The 19803-nt window shown below is 38.0% G+C and overlaps 1 protein-coding gene across 1 annotated transcript in view; it reads right to left on the bottom strand.

The window, feature by feature from the left end:
- ABI2 (abl-interactor 2) overlaps positions 1–19321 on the bottom strand; it is a gene marked incomplete at its 3' end in the record, with an annotated part of 30888 nt that extends 11567 nt beyond the window's left edge. The window contains exons 1-3 of the mRNA XM_009869663.1: positions 19166–19321; positions 9193–9369; positions 5412–5429 (exon numbers count right to left, since the gene is read on the bottom strand). Coding sequence (XP_009867965.1) covers positions 5412–5429; positions 9193–9369; positions 19166–19228 — 258 coding nt within the window. The remainder of the gene's footprint in view (positions 1–5411; positions 5430–9192; positions 9370–19165) is intronic.
- Positions 19322–19803: the final 482 nt, after the last annotated feature.

Genomic DNA, 19803 nt, shown 5'->3' on the forward strand with positions numbered 1-19803 from the left:
CCCAACCCCAAACAAACAAAAATAACGCATGTCACTTTCTATACTTCAAACAGCCCCTTAAGCCTAGTGTGGCAGTGATTTGGGATGTCTTTAGATGACAGCTCCTTTACACCATTCTACGTGCCCCTGAGTAGTCCATTTAGGTGTTTTAACAGGCTACACTGCTGTTTCTGACCAAAGGATGCTATCACTAGCTATCACTTTACAGTTAATATAAAATTCCATATATTTGACCATAAAGAATCTTATTATTTGCATACAATCACTGCAGGAACAAAAATTAAGTTTTAGGTTACCACTGGGCTAGAGCTACATGAAAAGAAAGGTCAGCAAAGGTGCCATGGCACAGTATACAGTAAGAAGTGGAAACCTGCCCGACTAATGCAGAACAATGACTGCCAGTTACACTCTGTGAATAAACATATCCTTAACAAAGGATGGAAAGAAAGCTTTAAAAAACACAGCCAAAGAAAAAGCGATCCCTTTTTAACCAAGAAACTTCAGTCACAAAGAAGCCATCCTTAAGAAAGACTAAACTGAAAGGCAAGGAAATGCACTGACAATAAGCTTAGTTTCTGGCTCTTTGAAATGACTTTTCAACATTAAAATTGAAATGTTGAGAGAGCAATTACAGTACTGTCTTCAAATCTCACAGGATAGCTTTAAAATCAGCTACGGTAAACTGAACAATCCTATCTGAGTAACTTCTCCTTTGACTTAGGAAAACAAAAACAAACAAAACAAGGAAAGGCATTAATGACCCCCTCTTGCAAAATTTTACTATATGGCCTTTTCCATTTTGCACGTATGGTTGTAGAGTTAGTTTCCGTACACAAGTCCCCATCCACACACATCCCTTTTACACACTTTGAAAATCCGAAGCAACCACCAGAACTTAAGGACACATTTGCTTTTGCTGCCAAGTTTCAAAAATCGGTTTTCTGGATTAAATTGGAATTTGCCAGAATTCGCACTGTTTCTGATAACATTTTGCCTAGCTCTGCACAGCTGGGACTATCCAGATGCAACTGGTTTAATTAGAAGGTGAAAGCAGAGGAATGCATCTGTCTGGCAGTGGTGGTTTAGCTGACTGCAAGCTGCAGGACCCCACAGATCTGCAGTTGGTCAAGAGCTTGCAAATTCTTATAGGCATCTGCGTGGCAAAACAGACCCTGACACCAGAAAGACAAAGGAGTATCTCTGCCTTTGGTCACAATTGCCAAAACATCTAACCACCGTGCTAAAACAAAGGAAAAAAATAAAGAGAGGCAGTAATGATCTAGACACAAAGCTCGGGGCGGGGAGGGGTGTCGAGAAAAGGAAATCCAAACCAGCTGATTTTAAAAGCAGGACGACAACCCTGTGAACAGACATGTAGTGCACTGGGTCTACATAAAATGCATGCAGGGGTTTGAACACGTCTTCTACCAAAGCTGTTACGGTCAGCACTGGAACTGAAGTTTTGATAAGGAAGAAACTGCATAAACAACTTAAAATAAGCAGATCCTTGGTAAGTAACAAATCCTGGAGGATGCCCTGTGATCTAGCTCCACAGCAGTAGCTCTGAAGTGAGCTGTAAAGAAACGGGCCACTATGGACCATTTTGCTTAAGAAGGGTACAATAGTACTTCGTACAGTATTTTCTATACTGAGCTACAATATCAGTTTTAAAAAGGTAACATCTGATGACTTCAAGACATGAGGCAGGACTGACTAGAGCCCTTAGAAAACTGTCTTTTTTTTTTTTTAATAATTAAGACTAATGTGTCCAATTTCTTGTTTTGGCAACTAGTTTTTCATAGATCCAAGTGACTAAATCACCTTCTCACAGTCCCACATATTGTTACAGACCATAGACAGAAATGTATAAAATGGCCCTCGAAAAGACATGACTGTGGCCAGCACCCTTGAGGAGGCGACTGTTGTATGGGCCCTTGGCAATCAAGGACTATCAACTCTGTCTTCAAGGACAATCACCTGAGGCTGTTCCCTGGAGGAACGCAGAGATTAGCATACTCCAGTCAAAAAGGACTCCACAAAGAAGAGAGATAGGCTAAAGATAAGACTTACTATGGGAAGTTTGTGAAAAGACACCTCTGCACCAGCCACAAGGGATCACCAGAAGACCACCAAAGACCTCCAGGGAAGCTTTTCAGAGATTCAGGCCACATGTGTAATAACTATGTATATATGATAATTAGTTCCTGGAAACAGAATGAGTATTTATAATTTTTCCGGGAAAACTAATGCCTATGTATGTAACAAGTGGATATAAGCTTGGACCTGTAACAGACATGGCATGCATGGTAGGTGGAATTATCCCCCCATGCATCCGGCTGCAATAAAGAAATGTCTGCTTCTAATACTAAAATTGAGTGTCAGAGTGTTCTTAACTGACCAGATTTCGGTAACAATATGATTGAGCTTCCTTCATAGCTGCATTTTTATAAACATTTAACAGACTGAGCTTCTTTAGCACTCCACTGTATAAGAAATTCATAGTGAAAAAAACTGCTTAAAACTGAGAAATCCTGGGAATGGTTTCATGAGCAAAAAATTCAACGAACAAGAAGTGCAGAAATACATGGCTGGGCGTCAGATGTGCAAAAACTATTTGCCCTGACACACTCTGAACGGCTCTTGTAACAAAGATTTCAACACACATTTTCACTCTTCTGAAGAACATCTCTTGTCAGTTCAACTACCAAAACAGAGTGGGTTGTTGTTTTTTTTCAAAAAGCCTGAATAACAGATATTCCACAAAATCAAACCTCAGGAGCTGCTTTTTAAAGCTGAAGTTGGAATCAGTCTAGAAATTTTTAAGTGATGTTTTATTGTAACATCAGGATGTCCAAAGAATCATCTTTTGCCCAAAACCTAGTAAGAAAAAGCATCCCAGCAGTGATGCTCTATGGACTACATTCAGAAACTTCAAGCAGCTGCCTAACCTTCTTAAGCAATTTTAAACCCGTTTCCAGAAAAAAAACAACTTAAGGCTGAATGAAAACTACTTTCTCAGACCTTGCTTCATCTTGTTAATGCTACGGAGAGGATGAACAGTTTTTTAGTGCATCATCTGCTACCTTAAAGTAAATTCTTTTTCAGGCTGTGCTCAGCCACTCGAATACCTACTCTGCATGTTTAATTAAACCATATGTTTGTCAGTTGATATGGAAATGAAATGTCTAAATTTCAACTTCTGTCTTGGCAAATGAAGAGAAGTAGAAGCTTCAGCAAGGAAGTTTACTTATTTTACCATATCCACCTATGTAAAATAATTGAAGAACCAAGACTGGTAAATACAAAAAGGCTTAAACAATATAATTTCAATTTATTTGCCAACATTAGATGCTACAGATACTCCTCCGACTTGCAACTGGAATTTTCTTCGAAAAATATTTAAAATTTAAATATAAGCTACCCAGACACAGGCTAACCCTGCTAAATTCAATCACTAATATTGTAACTGCTAGCTAAGCCTAAGGTTAAACAGGCTAAACACTTCGTATCCAATCTCTCGTAAGTGAAGTAAAATTATTATTCACACGCAACTAAAGTTAGTAGCTTCCTTACAGTTTTCTTCTTCTTTTAGGCTGATGCACAGTGACTATAATGAGACTTAAAGAGTAACTTATGTCCACTGAGAGGTGCTGCATTGTTTTTTCCCTTTCATCTCTTTTTTCCTTTTTTTTTGAAACCCTTATGTTTTGGCGATGAGAAGTTGATCTGATATATCGTCATTTCCCAAATCAAATTTATGATCAGGTTCATTTTAATAAAAAATAAATATATGGTATTATAGAAAAAATGTTATTTTCATTTCAAACTTGTAAAGAGAGGAAATAATTTTCTCTGAAAAGCTGAAGAGACTCTTACCACCCCTGCAGATGACGCACAGAAATGGCAGTTCATACATAATCTATAATTATACCATTTTCATTTTTTTATGATGGCCACTACTTGTTTATAACTGCAACTGCAGAGAGCAACAAAGAAAACAGAATTTGTAAATTGTTCTCTTGAGATCACTGAGAAAACCATCATCCGATACAAACTGTGCTCAGAATATGGCATATTCAGCACTAGAAGTATCCATTTTGTGCAGACAGACAGAAAGAGCCAGGGAGGAGATACATTTTGCAATTCTCAAACAAAAAACATTCAAACACTACGCGACTTGAAATACTGTACTTCACACACTTATGTAAAAATAAATTTCAGACGACATGCAAGAAATCTGTCATTTATTAAACATTTTCCATCATGATCAGATGTGCTACACGCACTTAAATACCTTACTAGAAGTACCATCTGGCCAACTCCATAGGGACATCATTGGGATATCTACAGTAATACCTGGGTTTACAGGCAATCTTTTCAAGAATATGCAGGATTTTCTTTAGGTTTTTACAGTCATGGAAAATGCTTAGTCATGAAAAATTTTTGACATCAAACTTGGAACTTCATTTAATTCCTATACTACATATTAGTATTCTATGTTCTAAAATACAGCTCTCTCTTTAGAACTGTGGCAGCTGCTACTAAAAAAACCTCTTGTTCCCCCTTTCCCCAAACCAGCTGCCCTTCAGGAGGAGGATGGTACCACAATACTCAACATAGGCTATAATCTCCCTATTAATTAACATGCTACGAACTCCAACATAGTATCATGCAACTTCATTTAACTAATCTAGTAGTTCTGATGGTTTTTATTGCTATTTCTGCAGCCACTAAGGCTACTAATATTTAAACTTCTTTAAGGTCCTTGAGAAGTTGACATACTTGATACTTCAATTAGACACATTAATCACTTAATATTCAACTAAATAAATCACTTAGCTTGTTGTTTAAGAGTTATTGAATATTTCAAATTTCTGAAAAATTCCATATATGAGTGCCTCTTAGTATTTGAATAGTGCTAGAAGTTTCTGAAAAAAAATAAGGATACTGCAACTTTAAAAATAATATAGAGATTTGAATTTGTGACACACCTTTGGAGCCCATTATCTGAGCAATCTCACACTGAAATATTAATCCAAATCAAATAATAACTTACACCGTATATAGGATAAAGAGAATATTACACAGGGGGAGGCTCATATTCAGCTGCTATCTTGTCGCTGTATCTTTTTGTCTACACAAAGTTAGCAGGTTTCTTCCTTGTAAATGATCTGGCAGATATGCTGAAGGCAGTCGACGTTTTGCCACAAAACTTTTAAAATGAGCTGTGTTAGCTTCCTCACATAAATACATCCATTTATATCACAAAATGCCTATCTGCAATGAAATCATCCAGCAGGTCTGATACACAGGAGGGCGAGCAGGTGTTGTTGTAAACAATCAGTAACATCTCCCCGTGTGTAATAGTCTCAGAAGAATAAGAATGGAAATCCAGCCCTGGGGTTTCTTACCTTAAATCTAAGCAACCACTTAATGCATAAATGGAGCAAATAAAAGAGGTAAGGAAAAAAAGCATTGAAAGGTTAGTTGGAACTTCAGGATATGAAGAGAAAGGAAAAAGAAAGAAAAACGTTAAGCATTCAGCATTAACAAAATAATGTATCAGTAGATCATAGAAAGAGTGGTTAAAGCAGAATGTGTCATGAACAAAAGATTTTCAAGCTGAAACTTTTAATACATATTGACCACAAAGCTTTGAAATTAACACCTTAAAATTAATGCTCAAATGCTGGTACACTGTTTACTCAAGTCCTTACAGAAGAAGTCAGCCTCTTTCAGAATGGATCACAAGATCTAGATGGATTAACTTCAGAGATTAATTTATTTGAGCTGTCAAAGAACAGCCTTATCAATATCCTGAGGTCATTTGAATTGTTACATGCATTCGTATATTTACAAGAAGCTGAAACAGAAGCCTGTAGAATATGAAGCTAATATATGTTCTTTCCTAGACAACGCTGTTAGCTAACTCTTAACGTGATGCCATGGGGACCTCTTGAACAAAGATCAAGAGCAAATCATGACATCTTGTAAGAAATACAGCACTCTATATGGACACTGTACCACATATCAGTATTTTCTAAACTATATATCCAAGACATTAGCCAAGAGCAAAATCTTCTTTTAAAGCCTGACATCAGACTTGCACAATACCATGTACCTTCTTTCTCCATGCTATTTTAAAAAATATAGTCGTCTTTCTATCTGAATATTGTTTGATCTGTTTGAAGTCCAGCTAACCTAAACGTATCGTTACATTTCTCAAAGTTTTTGTAACACCAAACATTAAACATGCAGAATCTCAACAGTGGAGCATCCAGAATGACTATTCTGTTTCATCCATTTAAAAAAAGACCCTACTGTACTGAAAAAAAAAAAAAGCAATCTGATCTACTAGAAAGTCTCCTGTCTTTGAGTTTAAAGTTCCATGGATCTATTCACCAAACTGGTCTCCGCTTCATACAGTTCCACTGGAAAATCAGCTCCCCTGTACTGGCCAGAGAGGCCAGTTAGTTCAGAGGGTCCTCGAACAGAAATCTTTTCCTCAATAGTGTTGCCTAATAATTATAGTGCCTTGATACATCCCACTGTGAATGGATCAAACCTTTTTTTTTCCTACCATCCACTTGTCTAAGGAACTCTTTAGCGGGAAGAGCAGATTGGAAGACTTCGTAATGCAGGAAACATTTGAAAAAAGTGAAAGCAAAAGGTTCTTCAGATTTTTGTAGCATTGTGGTTTCAAGGAGGGAAGATGAGGAAGGACTGCCTGAAAGATACAGTGGCACTTAAACTCTCTCACCTATTAAGAAGCCATGTGGCAGAGCACCTATTCCTGGAGACATATCCAATTGTGCTCCAAATTTCATAACAGAAGAGAACGGATGCTCAGGTGCCTACACTACTTCTATCAACATTGCATAACCGTTTTCTTGGCCAAGGATGCTCCCTTTTTCTCCTGTACTATTCTCTGTCCACTTCACCAGCTTTCTCAGGGGTTGCAATGAATTCCATTAACTCTCCGACTGTCCTGACAATGCATAATTCTGGGTCCAAGTACTATAGCGTAGGCCCTACAGCAGAAAAAGCAGAAAGAGGACACAGAATGCAGACTGGAACTAACTGGAACTTTATTGTTATTTATGCAATAACTGCCTATGAACACTCATTTGAAGGGAAAAATGCAACAGCTTGAGTAATAAGAGCTATAGACAGGTAAATTTAAAGCTCCTATATATTTTCCTTTTTTTTTCTCCTTGCTTTCCATCAGGAGATTTAGTAGATTATTCTGTACTTACTCAAATAGAACAAAAACAAGAGGTTCATAAGAACAACTGGCCACTTTCTCCCCATCTGTGAGAGAGTGGTTTCTTCTTTAGTCCTAAACACAGAATTAACCTGACTGGAACACATCTATGGATCTAAAGAACAGCATGATTTCAAGTTCTCTGCTTACCGTTTCACAAGTACACAGTACTTCTTCATTTTCTAGATAAATATAGTACAATGTAAATATAATTTTAAGATATTTCAAGCATATCACAAGCATAACAAATGGATGCAAACATACATTTGAGTTATCATCCATTTGATGAACTATGTTCCTTCAAAAGAACATAATTCATTGCATAACAGTGAGTACGATTCTGCTACACTGAGGTAAGCAGGGTACCAATTATAATGGTTTAGAGTCAGTGCTAAATAATATTGTGCTGCAGAACAAGTAAAAGCTACTCTTTAATGAGTTCTAAAATAATCTCCTTAAAACAAAAGTGATCATTAAAATATTAGCAACAGTAATCCTACAGGTTAATATGCTCCATCCATACCCAGAAGGAGTTCTGCTGACCTGCATAAATTCAAAATTTATAAGAATTGGCAGTAGATTTTAACACAAGACTGATAATAATTTCCTGGTCAAAACTGTAGTTATTAATGCGGGGGGGGGGGGGGGGGGGGGTTGGGTGGGTGGGGTGGTGGGGGGGGGGGGGTTTTTTTTTGTTTTGTTTTCTACGTCAAGCTTAAAGAGTCACTTTCCTTTTTAAAATCTGTTTAGAGTTACAAATTGAGGTTGACACTTTTTTGGTAAGAAACAGGGGAAAAAAGACTTTCTGTTAATAAACAGGATGTCACGAAGACCTTGAGTAAAACTGCTTGGGAAAGATATGTTCAGAATTTTAATTTTAAGAGTTTAGTTAAACAACTTATTGCCATTTAAACAGCCACCCAAGCAGATAGTTCAAATTGAACACCACAGATAAGCTAATGCAGTTAAGTGTCAAGCAAAAGAAATTCTGGTGTACTTTGACTGGAAGAAGCATCTTACCTTACTGCTATTTATCAAGTTTGCAGATTTGTTAGTTTGTCATGTAAAAAGAAGACACTGCTTTGTGTTATTTACCTTTTTTCTCCTGGAACTTTAACACTGTCAGTGTTCTCATTTCCGTATTTGTTTTCCTGGCAGCACAAGTTAACAATGAGCTCACAGCAGCTAAGACTGTGCTGACATTCAGGATGTGCTTTTAAAAATGCGTATCTAATCTCACACTTTGTATTGTGTTGTGTACAGTAAGACTTGCATACAACAGCCTCCAGTTGTGCCTCAGTCTGATCTTTGACCTGAAATTCCTCCTTTATTCCTAGTCTTAAAAGGGAGGACAAGCTGGCTTCAAACTTGGCAGTAATATTCCCATTCTGAAACCTCATATGGCACAGAAGTTGTAGAGAGCTCACTTTAATAAAGCACATCGCATGATATGGGTATAACTGCCTCTGACAGAAAGAAGAAAAGGTATCAGGTAGCACTTCTCATGCAAACCCTTTCTTCAGCTGAGCTTCACAGTAAACCAGCGGCAATTACAGCTGGATACTTTGTGGTGCTAATTCAGGCAGAAAAGTGATGGTCGTTAGCCTTCCAGTCCCCAGGTATAACCCTGGTAACTGATGCAAACAGTAATAGCAGCATCACGCAGGCAAGTATTCAGAAACATTTTATAAAGTGAGACTCATAGTCCCGAATATAGAAATAAGATTCAGTGAGTTTGCAAGTTTAGACACTGGGGGAAGGGAACAGGAAGGGGGGAACTGAAAATTGAACAGGACTCCTCATAGGTTTACAGACACACTGGCCAGGCAAGGAGAAACTGGTATATTACCATGAAAAACATCAGGTTATTTTGAAAATATACAAAGACAATGTATTTGCAGTTTGGCTGTTTTAACAATATCACCTACCTTCACTCCATGTCCAATATCATCTAGAATTGTATAATCAATAGGTTTCCTGATGTAGCGAACTGGTCGCTCCAAGTTAGCTGGTGCAATGATTTTGTGAGTTCTTGAGGTGTTTTTGTTTGTAGTCAAGATACCAATTTCTCTTCTAGCAACTTTCTCTTTGTGAATGTCCACCGTCTACAAAAGACGCAGTGTATTTACTAACAGTGGTATGCATTTGAATACAGAGTAAGTATTAAAAAAAAAATAATTGAATCAGTTCCAACATTTCGGAAGACCTCTGTACGCTGTGCTAAACATATTACTACATACACTTGGTCACATTATCTATGTTCAATTTACTGTCAAACTTGCCACCTCTAAACTCACGCTAATAGCTATGGGTTCTTTGGGTTTTCCATTACTCGCATTCTTAACAGTTCAGCAAAATTCCTTCTCCTTTCCGTTCTCAGTAGTTCCCATTAATTTACGGATACTATTTTATGTGATTCCTTCAATTATCCCTTGTAATTTTACAATTGCTCTCTAAGCTTGTCTTTGAAATAGGTTCCAGCTAGTCTAAGGATACTTTCCCAAACCTTAACTTTAATGACCTCAAATATAAACCATAAGCAGATTTTCTTACACTGTAGAACAGTTTGCTAAACTAGGAGTGATACAACAGATACGATCATATGGCAGAATAAAATTTCACTCAGACAAATGGACAAGGTATTTCAATCATTACAAATCATTCATCACAAAGCAAGGATTACATTTTTTAGAAGGTGCTCAGTACTAATTAATGCACAACAATTAATGCAGTTAGAACACCAAAGGCCAACACTGAAAATCCCTCCCTCCACGTATTTCACTGAGTACTATAGGAGACTCATTAGTGCAAGACAAAGCCTTCCTTAAGATTCACTGCCTAAGAACACGTACTTGAATCTTGTTTGGTAACAAGACTAGGAAAAAAGTTACCAAAAAGTCATTCTATCCCTTTCACAAAAATAAAATTTCATAATTCATGGTGCATGGAGCTGATTGCATCATTTAAAACAAAAATTATTCCTTGCTCACAAAACAATCTTTCCTTCTAGGAAATTTGCCAGAGTTGTGAACAAACATTTTAGCTACCAGCAAAAAATGTAAGGAAACAGACAGAAGCACCATTAGGATTTCTGAACATACATAGGATTTCTTGCTTCCAGTTTAGTGATCACGAATGGCACGAGAAAGATTTTTCACTGTTAGGAGTAAGGCTGTGTCATAACTAGAGAATAGGTACAAATGAGAACTCAATTTCGTAACACATATGTTTTAAATTTCATTTTTCTGTGGCCAAGGACTGGGGCTTGGTTACACTGTTTTACCCTTTTGTTTGCGCTACTGATAGCAAAACAAGCAAAATAGACATAGTATTACCTTGTACAATCATCACAGCCTTTAAAACTACAGAAAACTGAAAAAAACAAACCCATCACTTCAAAGAAGTTGTTTCTTCACATATATTCCAGAGGATTTCCACAAATACCAGGGTCATTATATAGAAGCTTAAATTACTATCTATCAAGATTGCCTAGTATTTCCCAGCAATGTATTTTCCAGATCTTGCTAAAATTAAGCAGTGAATACCGCTTTATCAGGTACATTTCTGCCATGACCTGCCTAGAACTGTAAGGTTTCTACTAAAGTTGTGCAGCTATTTCTTGAAACAATGCTACCAAAAATAGGTTATTAAAGGTCAAAATATGTTAGCAACCTTCTCTTTTGAAAGCTTGAGTTTGCTGATTTGCAGATTTGGCTAATACATAAAGTCTGCAGAAATTGAAGATTCATAAAAGCTTAACATAAACACTATTTCTACAACTATTTAACAACTAAATCACTCTCCTACCAATTTTAACAAAGCCCTTCTGAAGTTTCCTGTGATGACCAGAACTGATATACCAGCCCTCAATATAACACTGCAGATCACATCTTCACAGCTCTTTGGATACTATTGATTGTACCAGTACCAGCGCAAAAAGAGCACATAAACATGGTCCAGGCCAGAGCACCAGAAGTACACCAGAAGTACATTCTGCATCATGGTAAGATTCAGTATTTTCTCTTTCATCACAGCTTTTTCTCTCTTCTCTCTGCCAGACCTTTGCTTTTGCAGCATAGTGGAAGGAGAGGCTCTACAAGTAACAGCCACAGCAAAGAGATCATTTACAGAATCCTCATGTCATCTGCTGAGGAGTTAGAAAGCACATACTTTTTTTGATAAGCTAATGTTATGTGATTGCAACAACTTGGAGGACAGTCTTATGTTAAATACCACTGAAGAATTCAGTCTCTACAATTATCTCAGACTTCATGTGTGATCTAGACATGTCCCTGGAGAACTGCAGAAACATTACACTAACTCTTGGATGCTCTTTGTCTCACAGGCCTCTGACACCATTTGATAGAATGTTAACTTCAGCTGCACCTCAAGTGCTGTATGATGTTTCAAATGTACCGAAACACCAAAATCTGACGGGTCTGAATCTAGTCATCCAAAACTAGTTCGTGCCTTGAACACTACATTCTCAGCCTTAATTTTGATCTAGAAATCAGATAGAAGGTAATTAGTGCAGCGTTGGCAAGATGACTTCTTCCTTTCTCTCCATTTCAAGTGCTTGACCTCTGCAACTTTAAAAATGTTCTTTTAGTATTTTCTTATGGATCTATAAACACAACGTGAGTACAGATATTTAATGCACACTACTGTATTTAATTCTTCATTTGAAAGCTTGGAAAAACTCAGCAGGTATTAATATAGTTCTAAGTGAAATACTACACTATGTCCTTAGAGATTTCAGATTATGGTAAACTGTCACGCTGCTCCCTAACCTGTCATATATTTTATCATATTATCTAAGCTTTCTTACTGTGAGTTCGTGGTTTTTTGGTCAGAGGCATTGGTTTTCTGTTGTTTAACACCACTCATCTATTCTGGAACAAGCTGGATGGGGGCACCTCAAGCACTGTTTTCTAAGTCTTATTGCTAATTATACTTTTTTTTTCATGGGAAATTGTACTTTTCTTTTCACTAAACTGATGCCATCGGAGTTAGGTAGTTCCAAAAATTGTTTTCCCTGTTTCAGTTTGCTAACTTTATTGATTATCAGTATTAAGTTGCAAGGGTGGTTTATTATTAGTATACATAGGTGCAGATGTAGGCATAACATAAGAAGCAATGCCACCGCTCCAACTCCCACAACAACCAGTAGTGATATCCCTCCACCCATACCAGCATGGGTCACTACTATGTCAACCCCTGCAACAAGCACTGCTGACACCCCTCCACTCATACTGGCAAGTGTGGCCCGTGTAATCAAAAGAAAACAAACTCAGCCTCCTCATACCAAAGCCACAGAAAAGACAGATCACCCAGAAGAGAGCTCTGATAAAGATGAGAGGCCTGGCCGACTGGTTATATCACCCTCCCCAAAGTCGCCGGGGAAGCGCTACATGCTTACAATAGTAGAAGCGAGCACCAGACTGCTGGAGATATATCCTGTGCCTCATGCCACTGCCCTTAACACCACCCTGGGCCTTGAAAGGCAAATTTTACCGTGACACAGGACCCCAGAGAGGATTGAGTCAGAAAACAGGACTCATTTCAAAACCAACTTAACAGCTAAATGGGCTAAAGAGCACAGTACAGAGTGGATATATCATATCCATTATTATGCACCAGCCTCCAGAAAGACTGACCACCATACTGGCTTGCTAAAAACCACCCTGAAAGCAACAGGTGGTGGAATGTCCACAAGCTACAACCAACAGCTGGCACATGCCACCTGGCTAGTTAATACTAGGGGATCAACCAATCGAGCTGGCCCTGCCCAGTCAGACTTTTTAGACAGAGCAGAAGCAGAAGGGCATAAAGTCCCTGTTGTATGTGAGAGGAACCTGTTGGGAAAAACTGTAGGGGTTTACTCACCCCTGGGCAAAGGCAAACCCAGCCATGGCGCTGTTTCTGCCCAAGGCCCTTGACACACCTGGTGGGCAATGCAGGAGGATGGTGATGTCCAATGTGTACCACAAGGGAATTTAACTCTGGCCAAGAAAGCTTAAATTCAAATTATATAATCTAATTTATAATGTAATGGACTGATTTTGTAAACTTTATTGTATATAGTTATGTGAGCACATGTTAAAGAGTTGGGGTGGATTGTCCTGCTTTGAGAGCCCCAGGATAAGAGTTTTCTAGGTCTGCCTGGCTCAGGGGGCAAGCACAGGGTGTGTGTGGGGTCAGCTGTGCCCGCGGGGGGGCGAGGATGGGTCAGGTGACCCAAACGGACCAATCACAGTGCTCCTTCCCATGGTGCTCAGTATAAAAGGGCCCCTGAGACAAGCCCTGGGGACTTCAGTGCTGCTGTGCTGGGAGGGGTGCCCTCAGCTCTTCATCAGCTCTGCCGGTGCTGCTGCTGTTCCTGCCCCCTGTTTTCATGCTGCAGAGGAGCAGTGTTCATCAGGACAGGTCACCTTCCCCTGCTTCACCAGGTGGGAGTGGTATGGCCACTCCAAGGCTTCCTTCTATGCTATTTTGGGCTGTCCCGGGGACTCTGGGCTCATGTGCTCCCGTCCGCTGCCAACTCCAGCCTAGGGCTTCTTTGCTTGGGACCTAGTTGCCATTCAGAAGCTGTGGGCTCCACGTTAACATACTGTTTTGTTCCTTTGACCATATTTACTTACTTGTATGTATTTGTACATAGTTCAACATCTTCATTGTTATTGTTAGTATTATTTTGTTTTTCATTATACTGATTCGGGTTTGGGGTTTTTTTTCCCAACCTCAGAGTCTGTCTCCCTGGCTCCCCTGTTACCCTGCCCCTGGGAGGGTGGGGGGGGATCACAGAGAGCACCTGTCAGTTTAGTGGCCAGCCCAGCCTTCAACTTTGCAACGGCATCTTGGCACTACAGAAACTTATTTCCATGAATGAAAACCGTGTTTTTTAATTATTCATAGGAGTTGCAAGTACAACTGGTTTCCTTAAGGACTATGGTGATCAGTGAGGCATGACTACAGTAACAAACAGTGAAATGCATACAACCTAACTAAAACCCGAAGCTCATCTAACGGGAGTTCTCTGGCATGATGACTCAGAACATTTCTTTTACCTTGAGTAGCTATGGAATGACTAAGAATATAAAAATGGCACATAATTCAGGTACATACTCCTAATATTATATTGAAAAGCATTTTACTGGCATGTTTTTTCAAAAATTTCATCCTCTTGCTTAGTAGACTACTGGTGCCATAAGATCTTAAGACACCTATAAAACAGCAGAAAGAACCATTGAGGTACTTGATAGAGAAAGGAGTAAAGAATAAACTGCTATTGAAAAAAATGAAAACATTTATCCTCAAAACACAGGTCATTTTTGCCTCCAGTATTAGCATAAGTCCCTTACATGATACAGGAGAATGTGATCAGAATGTTTATTCAGCAGTTTAGAAACTTCTGTTGAGAAGTTTTTGAGGGTTTTAGCGCTGGACTAACAGAACACCTGTCTTGGAAAGTCTGTCAGGAAAAGATGTGATATACTATGCCCTTTGATAACTTAAAATACCATTTTCTAATGAGAAATTTTATAGTCCTGTCCTGACAGTGTTACTACACATTTACACACACACACACACACACACACACACACACACATAGCTCCACTGCTTTTGGCAAAAGCTTTTAAATGACAGTTTGTTAGAGGCTGGGCTCATTACCATAATTTTCTCACATGTTTTCCAAGATGTCTGCAATAAGCCAAGGGATAGCTTAGGGGGAAAAATGTATTAACCATTGCATTTTTTTTCTACTACAAATTTTCTGGCCATTTTGAAACACCAAGTTTCCATACTGAATTTAAAAAAATGATTAAAGATTAAAATAGAAGAAATATGAAATAATTTCTGGGATTCCAAAGTTAACACTATTTAGCACTTCACTTAAAAATCACTCAACTCAGCGTTTTGAGAACTATTCTCTTCTACCTGTAAGTGGAATTTCTCCAAATACTAAGTTAATATTAAGCACTTGTGCTGATTTTGTCTGGGGTAGAGTTAATTTTCTTCACAGCAGCTAGTATGGGGTGTTTTGGATTTGTGCTGGAACAGTGTTGATAACCCAGAGATGTTTTAGTTATTCCTGAGCTGGTCTTGCAGAGTCAAGGCCTTTTCTGCTTCTTACCCTGTGCCCCATCAGCAAGTAGGCTAGGGGTGCACAAGAAGTCGGGAGGGGACACAGCCGGGACAGATGACCCCAAGTGACCCAAGGGACATCCCAGACCACATGGTGTCGTGTGCAGCAATATAGAGCTGGGGGGAGGTTGGAGGGAGGGCCACTGCTCGGGGACTAGTTGGGCACCAGCTAGCTGGTGGTAAGCAATTGTTTTCATTTGCATCACTTCCATTTCTTGGAGTTTATTTCTGTCTGTTATTTTCCTTTTCATAACAATTTATCATCCTTATTATTATCATATTTCAATTATTAAACTGTTTTCATCTCAAGACACAAGTTTTCTCACTTTTGCCCTTCTGATTCTATCCCCACAATGTGCTGGGCTGGAGAGCGAGCAGCTGTGTGCTACTTAGTTGCTGGCCAGGGTTAAACCATGGCAGCACTTTGAAAGTCTAAACTGTAATGAAATTTCAGAAATACAAGTCTTCCAGAAGCCTTGATTGCTTCCTCTTTTCTAAACACTCTAAATCTATCTGTCTGTTAGTCTGAGCTTTTAAAATCCAGTTTAAAAAAATGTCGACTCCAGAGAAGTTCAAGTCTGCGGTCTGTTCAGTCTCTATTCTCACAGCCAGTATCATGAGAGTCAGATTCGGGAACACGAGGTTGAAGCAGATTTCTCCATCGTGCAGTGCCATGGGAGATAACTCATCACTATCACTCATCTTTGTGGTAACATGCCTGTTTATATAATTAGCAGCAGAGAAGAGTTTTAAAGATGACCTTGCTAACTAAGAGTATTCTATAACTAAACCTGAAAAAATATTTATCATACAAATATTAAACCCTGAAAATCTGTCAGATTAATTTAAAGAATTTAGATGTTAGCAACATTTCCTAGTGTCTGCTAACTTCAAAACTATAACAATTTTTTGTAACAAATATAAATATTTATACAAATGATCTGTATTTAGGATTTAAATTTTCAGCCAAATATGAAACACTGTGTATCATCTAGTTCTGGACAAGGTTCAAGACAGGAATAAGAATATATTCATCAGCTTTCAGACCAGATCAGAGTAACCCTAAATTTTAAACCAGTAAGATTTAATCACTTGCACAAAAATAGTCTCAATAGTAACAATTTCCTCATTCAAGACCTATATATAATCTGAAAAACCACAAATTATGATTCGCTTCCTTTTCAGCTCTTTGATTAAGTTGGCATTTAGAAGGAAACATAGAAAGTGATGCGAATTGGTATTCTATCCATGACTTGATTACTAGAATATTTTATCTTCTAAAGTTAATCACATCTCTTCCAGTTTAAGCTACACTTAAACAAAACAAGCACATTTTCAAAGTTTTATTACTAAGAGCCAAATGACTTTGCTCCCTTCTTCGGAGAATTGGTGGAATTCCAAATCAGAATTAAAAGCAAGCTTAAACATCCAGATATAATAATTTGCATTAATGTTTTTGAAACTTAAATATCAATACCTACTGACCAAAGCATTAATGCAGTAATGAATTGTGAGCAAATGGTAATCACCAACCTGTTTTCTGTTCTATATTATCCACATAATTTCAAATCATGCTGATGGAAACCATAATTTGGCAATGAGATATACCATGAGCCATTTTAAGTGATACTAGAAACAGTCCACTAACAAACACTGAGGAAGTTTTATGGAGGTTAGGCTTGTTCCAGGAGAAATATAATCAAATTGACTGAAAATAAATCATTTATTATACAGAAACTGTGACAAAATAAATACATTTTTTAAGGAAAAATAACCACTGGAATTAAGACAGATAATATAACCGTCTACAACATTGGTATCATACGATGAAGCCATTTCTGAACATACTGAATTCAAGTTAATAAAGCTCCTTGGGTCAACACATTTGGTGTACGTAATATATAAAATTCAAATACTGTCTGCTCCGCTGATATCACTTCTTCCACGAGGATTTGGAGAACATCCTACATATAGATGATGTAGACTCAAAAAAACCAAACCAAAACAAAATCAAACTGATTTTTAAATTTTAAAGTTTTCCTTAAAAAAATAAAGTAACGTTTTTCTGGTTGTTCAAGTGCAGCCTATGACTTTTGGCAGACACATCTTCACTATGTGATGGGGACTGGTAATTTAGTGCTCCGTTTTTAAATAACTAGCCATTTTGTATAAATGCTAAAGACATTCTAACCTAGCACCTCAATCTGCATAAATCACAGCTTCTCAGAAGGAAACTGTTTAAAATGCCGCAGCCCTCTCCCCAAAAACTACTTTACAGAAGCTGTGTGACAAAATGAACTTTCCACATCTCTTTTCATTCATACACAGTCTTTTGCATCAGGCTCTCAAATCGCTAAAATACACGTCAGCTGACACTTGTCTGTCAAGACACGCGTACATACACACACAAGCACACACACAGAGGCATATATACACATACACAGTGTATATATATAGCACATATACACACACACACACACAGTAATTTGTGACATCTTTGAGGGGGTGGAAGGGGAAAGAATTGACATGTCAATGGATTAACAAGAAGCATGCAGAGGAAGAAATCAAACTTCTCAGCTTATTTTTCAGGATGCAGTTGCATGAGATACCTGAGGCAATCTAAGAGGACACTACTGACAAAATGGAAAATCCTCCCCACCTCTTCCTTTTTTATCTGCTCTGGAATTCATCTAACCCCTCACTGAGCCAATTCAGACCATTAAGCTAGCATAAAATTATTCACTTCTTTTGATGGTTCAAACCTGCACTGGTTTAGCAACCCTTTCAGCAAGTTAACAGGTCAGCTCAAATTGCTTATTTCCTACCTTACACAGCTCCTACTTTCAAATGTCTTCTTAATCACTGCAATATTCTTTAATTTAATTTATGACATTATCAGATGGAGATCAAGAAACCCTCACAGCCAAAATGTGTTGGTCAAACAAGACACCAAATATTTAGTAAGGATGCCAACCAACTCTCTGGTACTTGAAGACCAGAAAGTGCTGTATCACTGCTCTTAATTCCTCTTTTAATCCATCATTGGCATGTAAACCTCCACTAAATCTATCATCCATCCTCAACCCATTCTGGCAAACAAAATTCTCTCATCACTGTGGTGATGGGACATGCATCCCAGATAATTAGTTTATTGCTGCTCAGAAAAACTGCAAACAACGACAGGAGTTCTGCAGCAATACAGAAACTTGAAGCACTAATTTTGCCTTCTGGTCATGTCATTGTAAAGTACATTTTATTAAGAAAAGCCAGAAGCAAACTATTTTTGTCATCTAAGCTTTTGTCATTAGATGCCAGTATTACATCAAGAGGAAAAGTAAAAAGATGACAAGTATTGTTTTCCACCTTCCTTCTCATATTTCTTTCTTTTAAGTGCATGTAGCCAGTAAATACAAAGTACAATAAGCCATCAAATAGGAGTTGGAAAGCTTAACCTGTCCCTTAACACATTCTAATTTTTCCATCAGCGACTTTTCTGTGCTTTTCACTTACGCAGAATGACACCCTCTCCAAATGATAAACTGGCCAAGAATACATTTAATTTCTTATTCTGTGTGAAATGCCACGCTAACAGGTACACAATCACATAATGAGACCCATTCCCACCACTAATATGAGGAGTGCACCTTTCTGTTTTAAATGTGACTACTTTTCTCATTCACAAAATATCAGGTGAGAGTTTTACTTGCTATGTAATTTCAAGAACAAAGAGGGGGGAAAATCAGGAAAAATTCTTACTTGTGAAATATGGTTGATTGAAGATTCCATGCGTCGAAGTTGGGACGCCTGGATATCCAGCATCTGGAGAACATTGTTGGCCAAAGTGTTGATCAGATAGGCTACGCTTGCTAACGACTGTGTTGTGTAGGCTTTGGTTTCTTCCAGGGCTCGTTGCTTATCTGCTGACTAAAAGCAGAAATAAAAGGTTTATTTAGTAAAGTTTCTCACACAAAGATTCTTAGAATTAATTCCTTTTGTCTGTCTTTAAAGGACAAAGAATTATACAAGTTAGACTAATTCTACATCAAGTTACCACCTTCTCTCCTTTCCATTAATTTCACAAGTGACACTCGCTTTGTATTTTAAGGATTTCTATACTTTATAACAGGAATAAAGCTAGCATACAATATGCTCAGCTTTTCTTGAAGTACTTACAGTGCAATTTTTTATACTGCATTTTAGCAACAACCTTTAAAAGCACTCGGAGATATTTGTTCTTTAGTTCTTCTACACTTTGTACTATTTAGAACTACCTAGTTCTTCTAAACCTTAGATCTCATAACAGCCTGCAAAGATGTGCCATATACCACATTCCTCATCTCTCCCAATTATTTAAGACGTCACTTATTTAAGATCACAAAAGGTCACTCACAGTG

Source organism: Apaloderma vittatum, unplaced genomic scaffold (genome assembly GCF_000703405.1).
Source record: "Apaloderma vittatum isolate BGI_N311 unplaced genomic scaffold, ASM70340v1 scaffold19345, whole genome shotgun sequence".
NCBI classification, from domain to species: Eukaryota; Metazoa; Chordata; class Aves; order Trogoniformes; family Trogonidae; genus Apaloderma; species Apaloderma vittatum.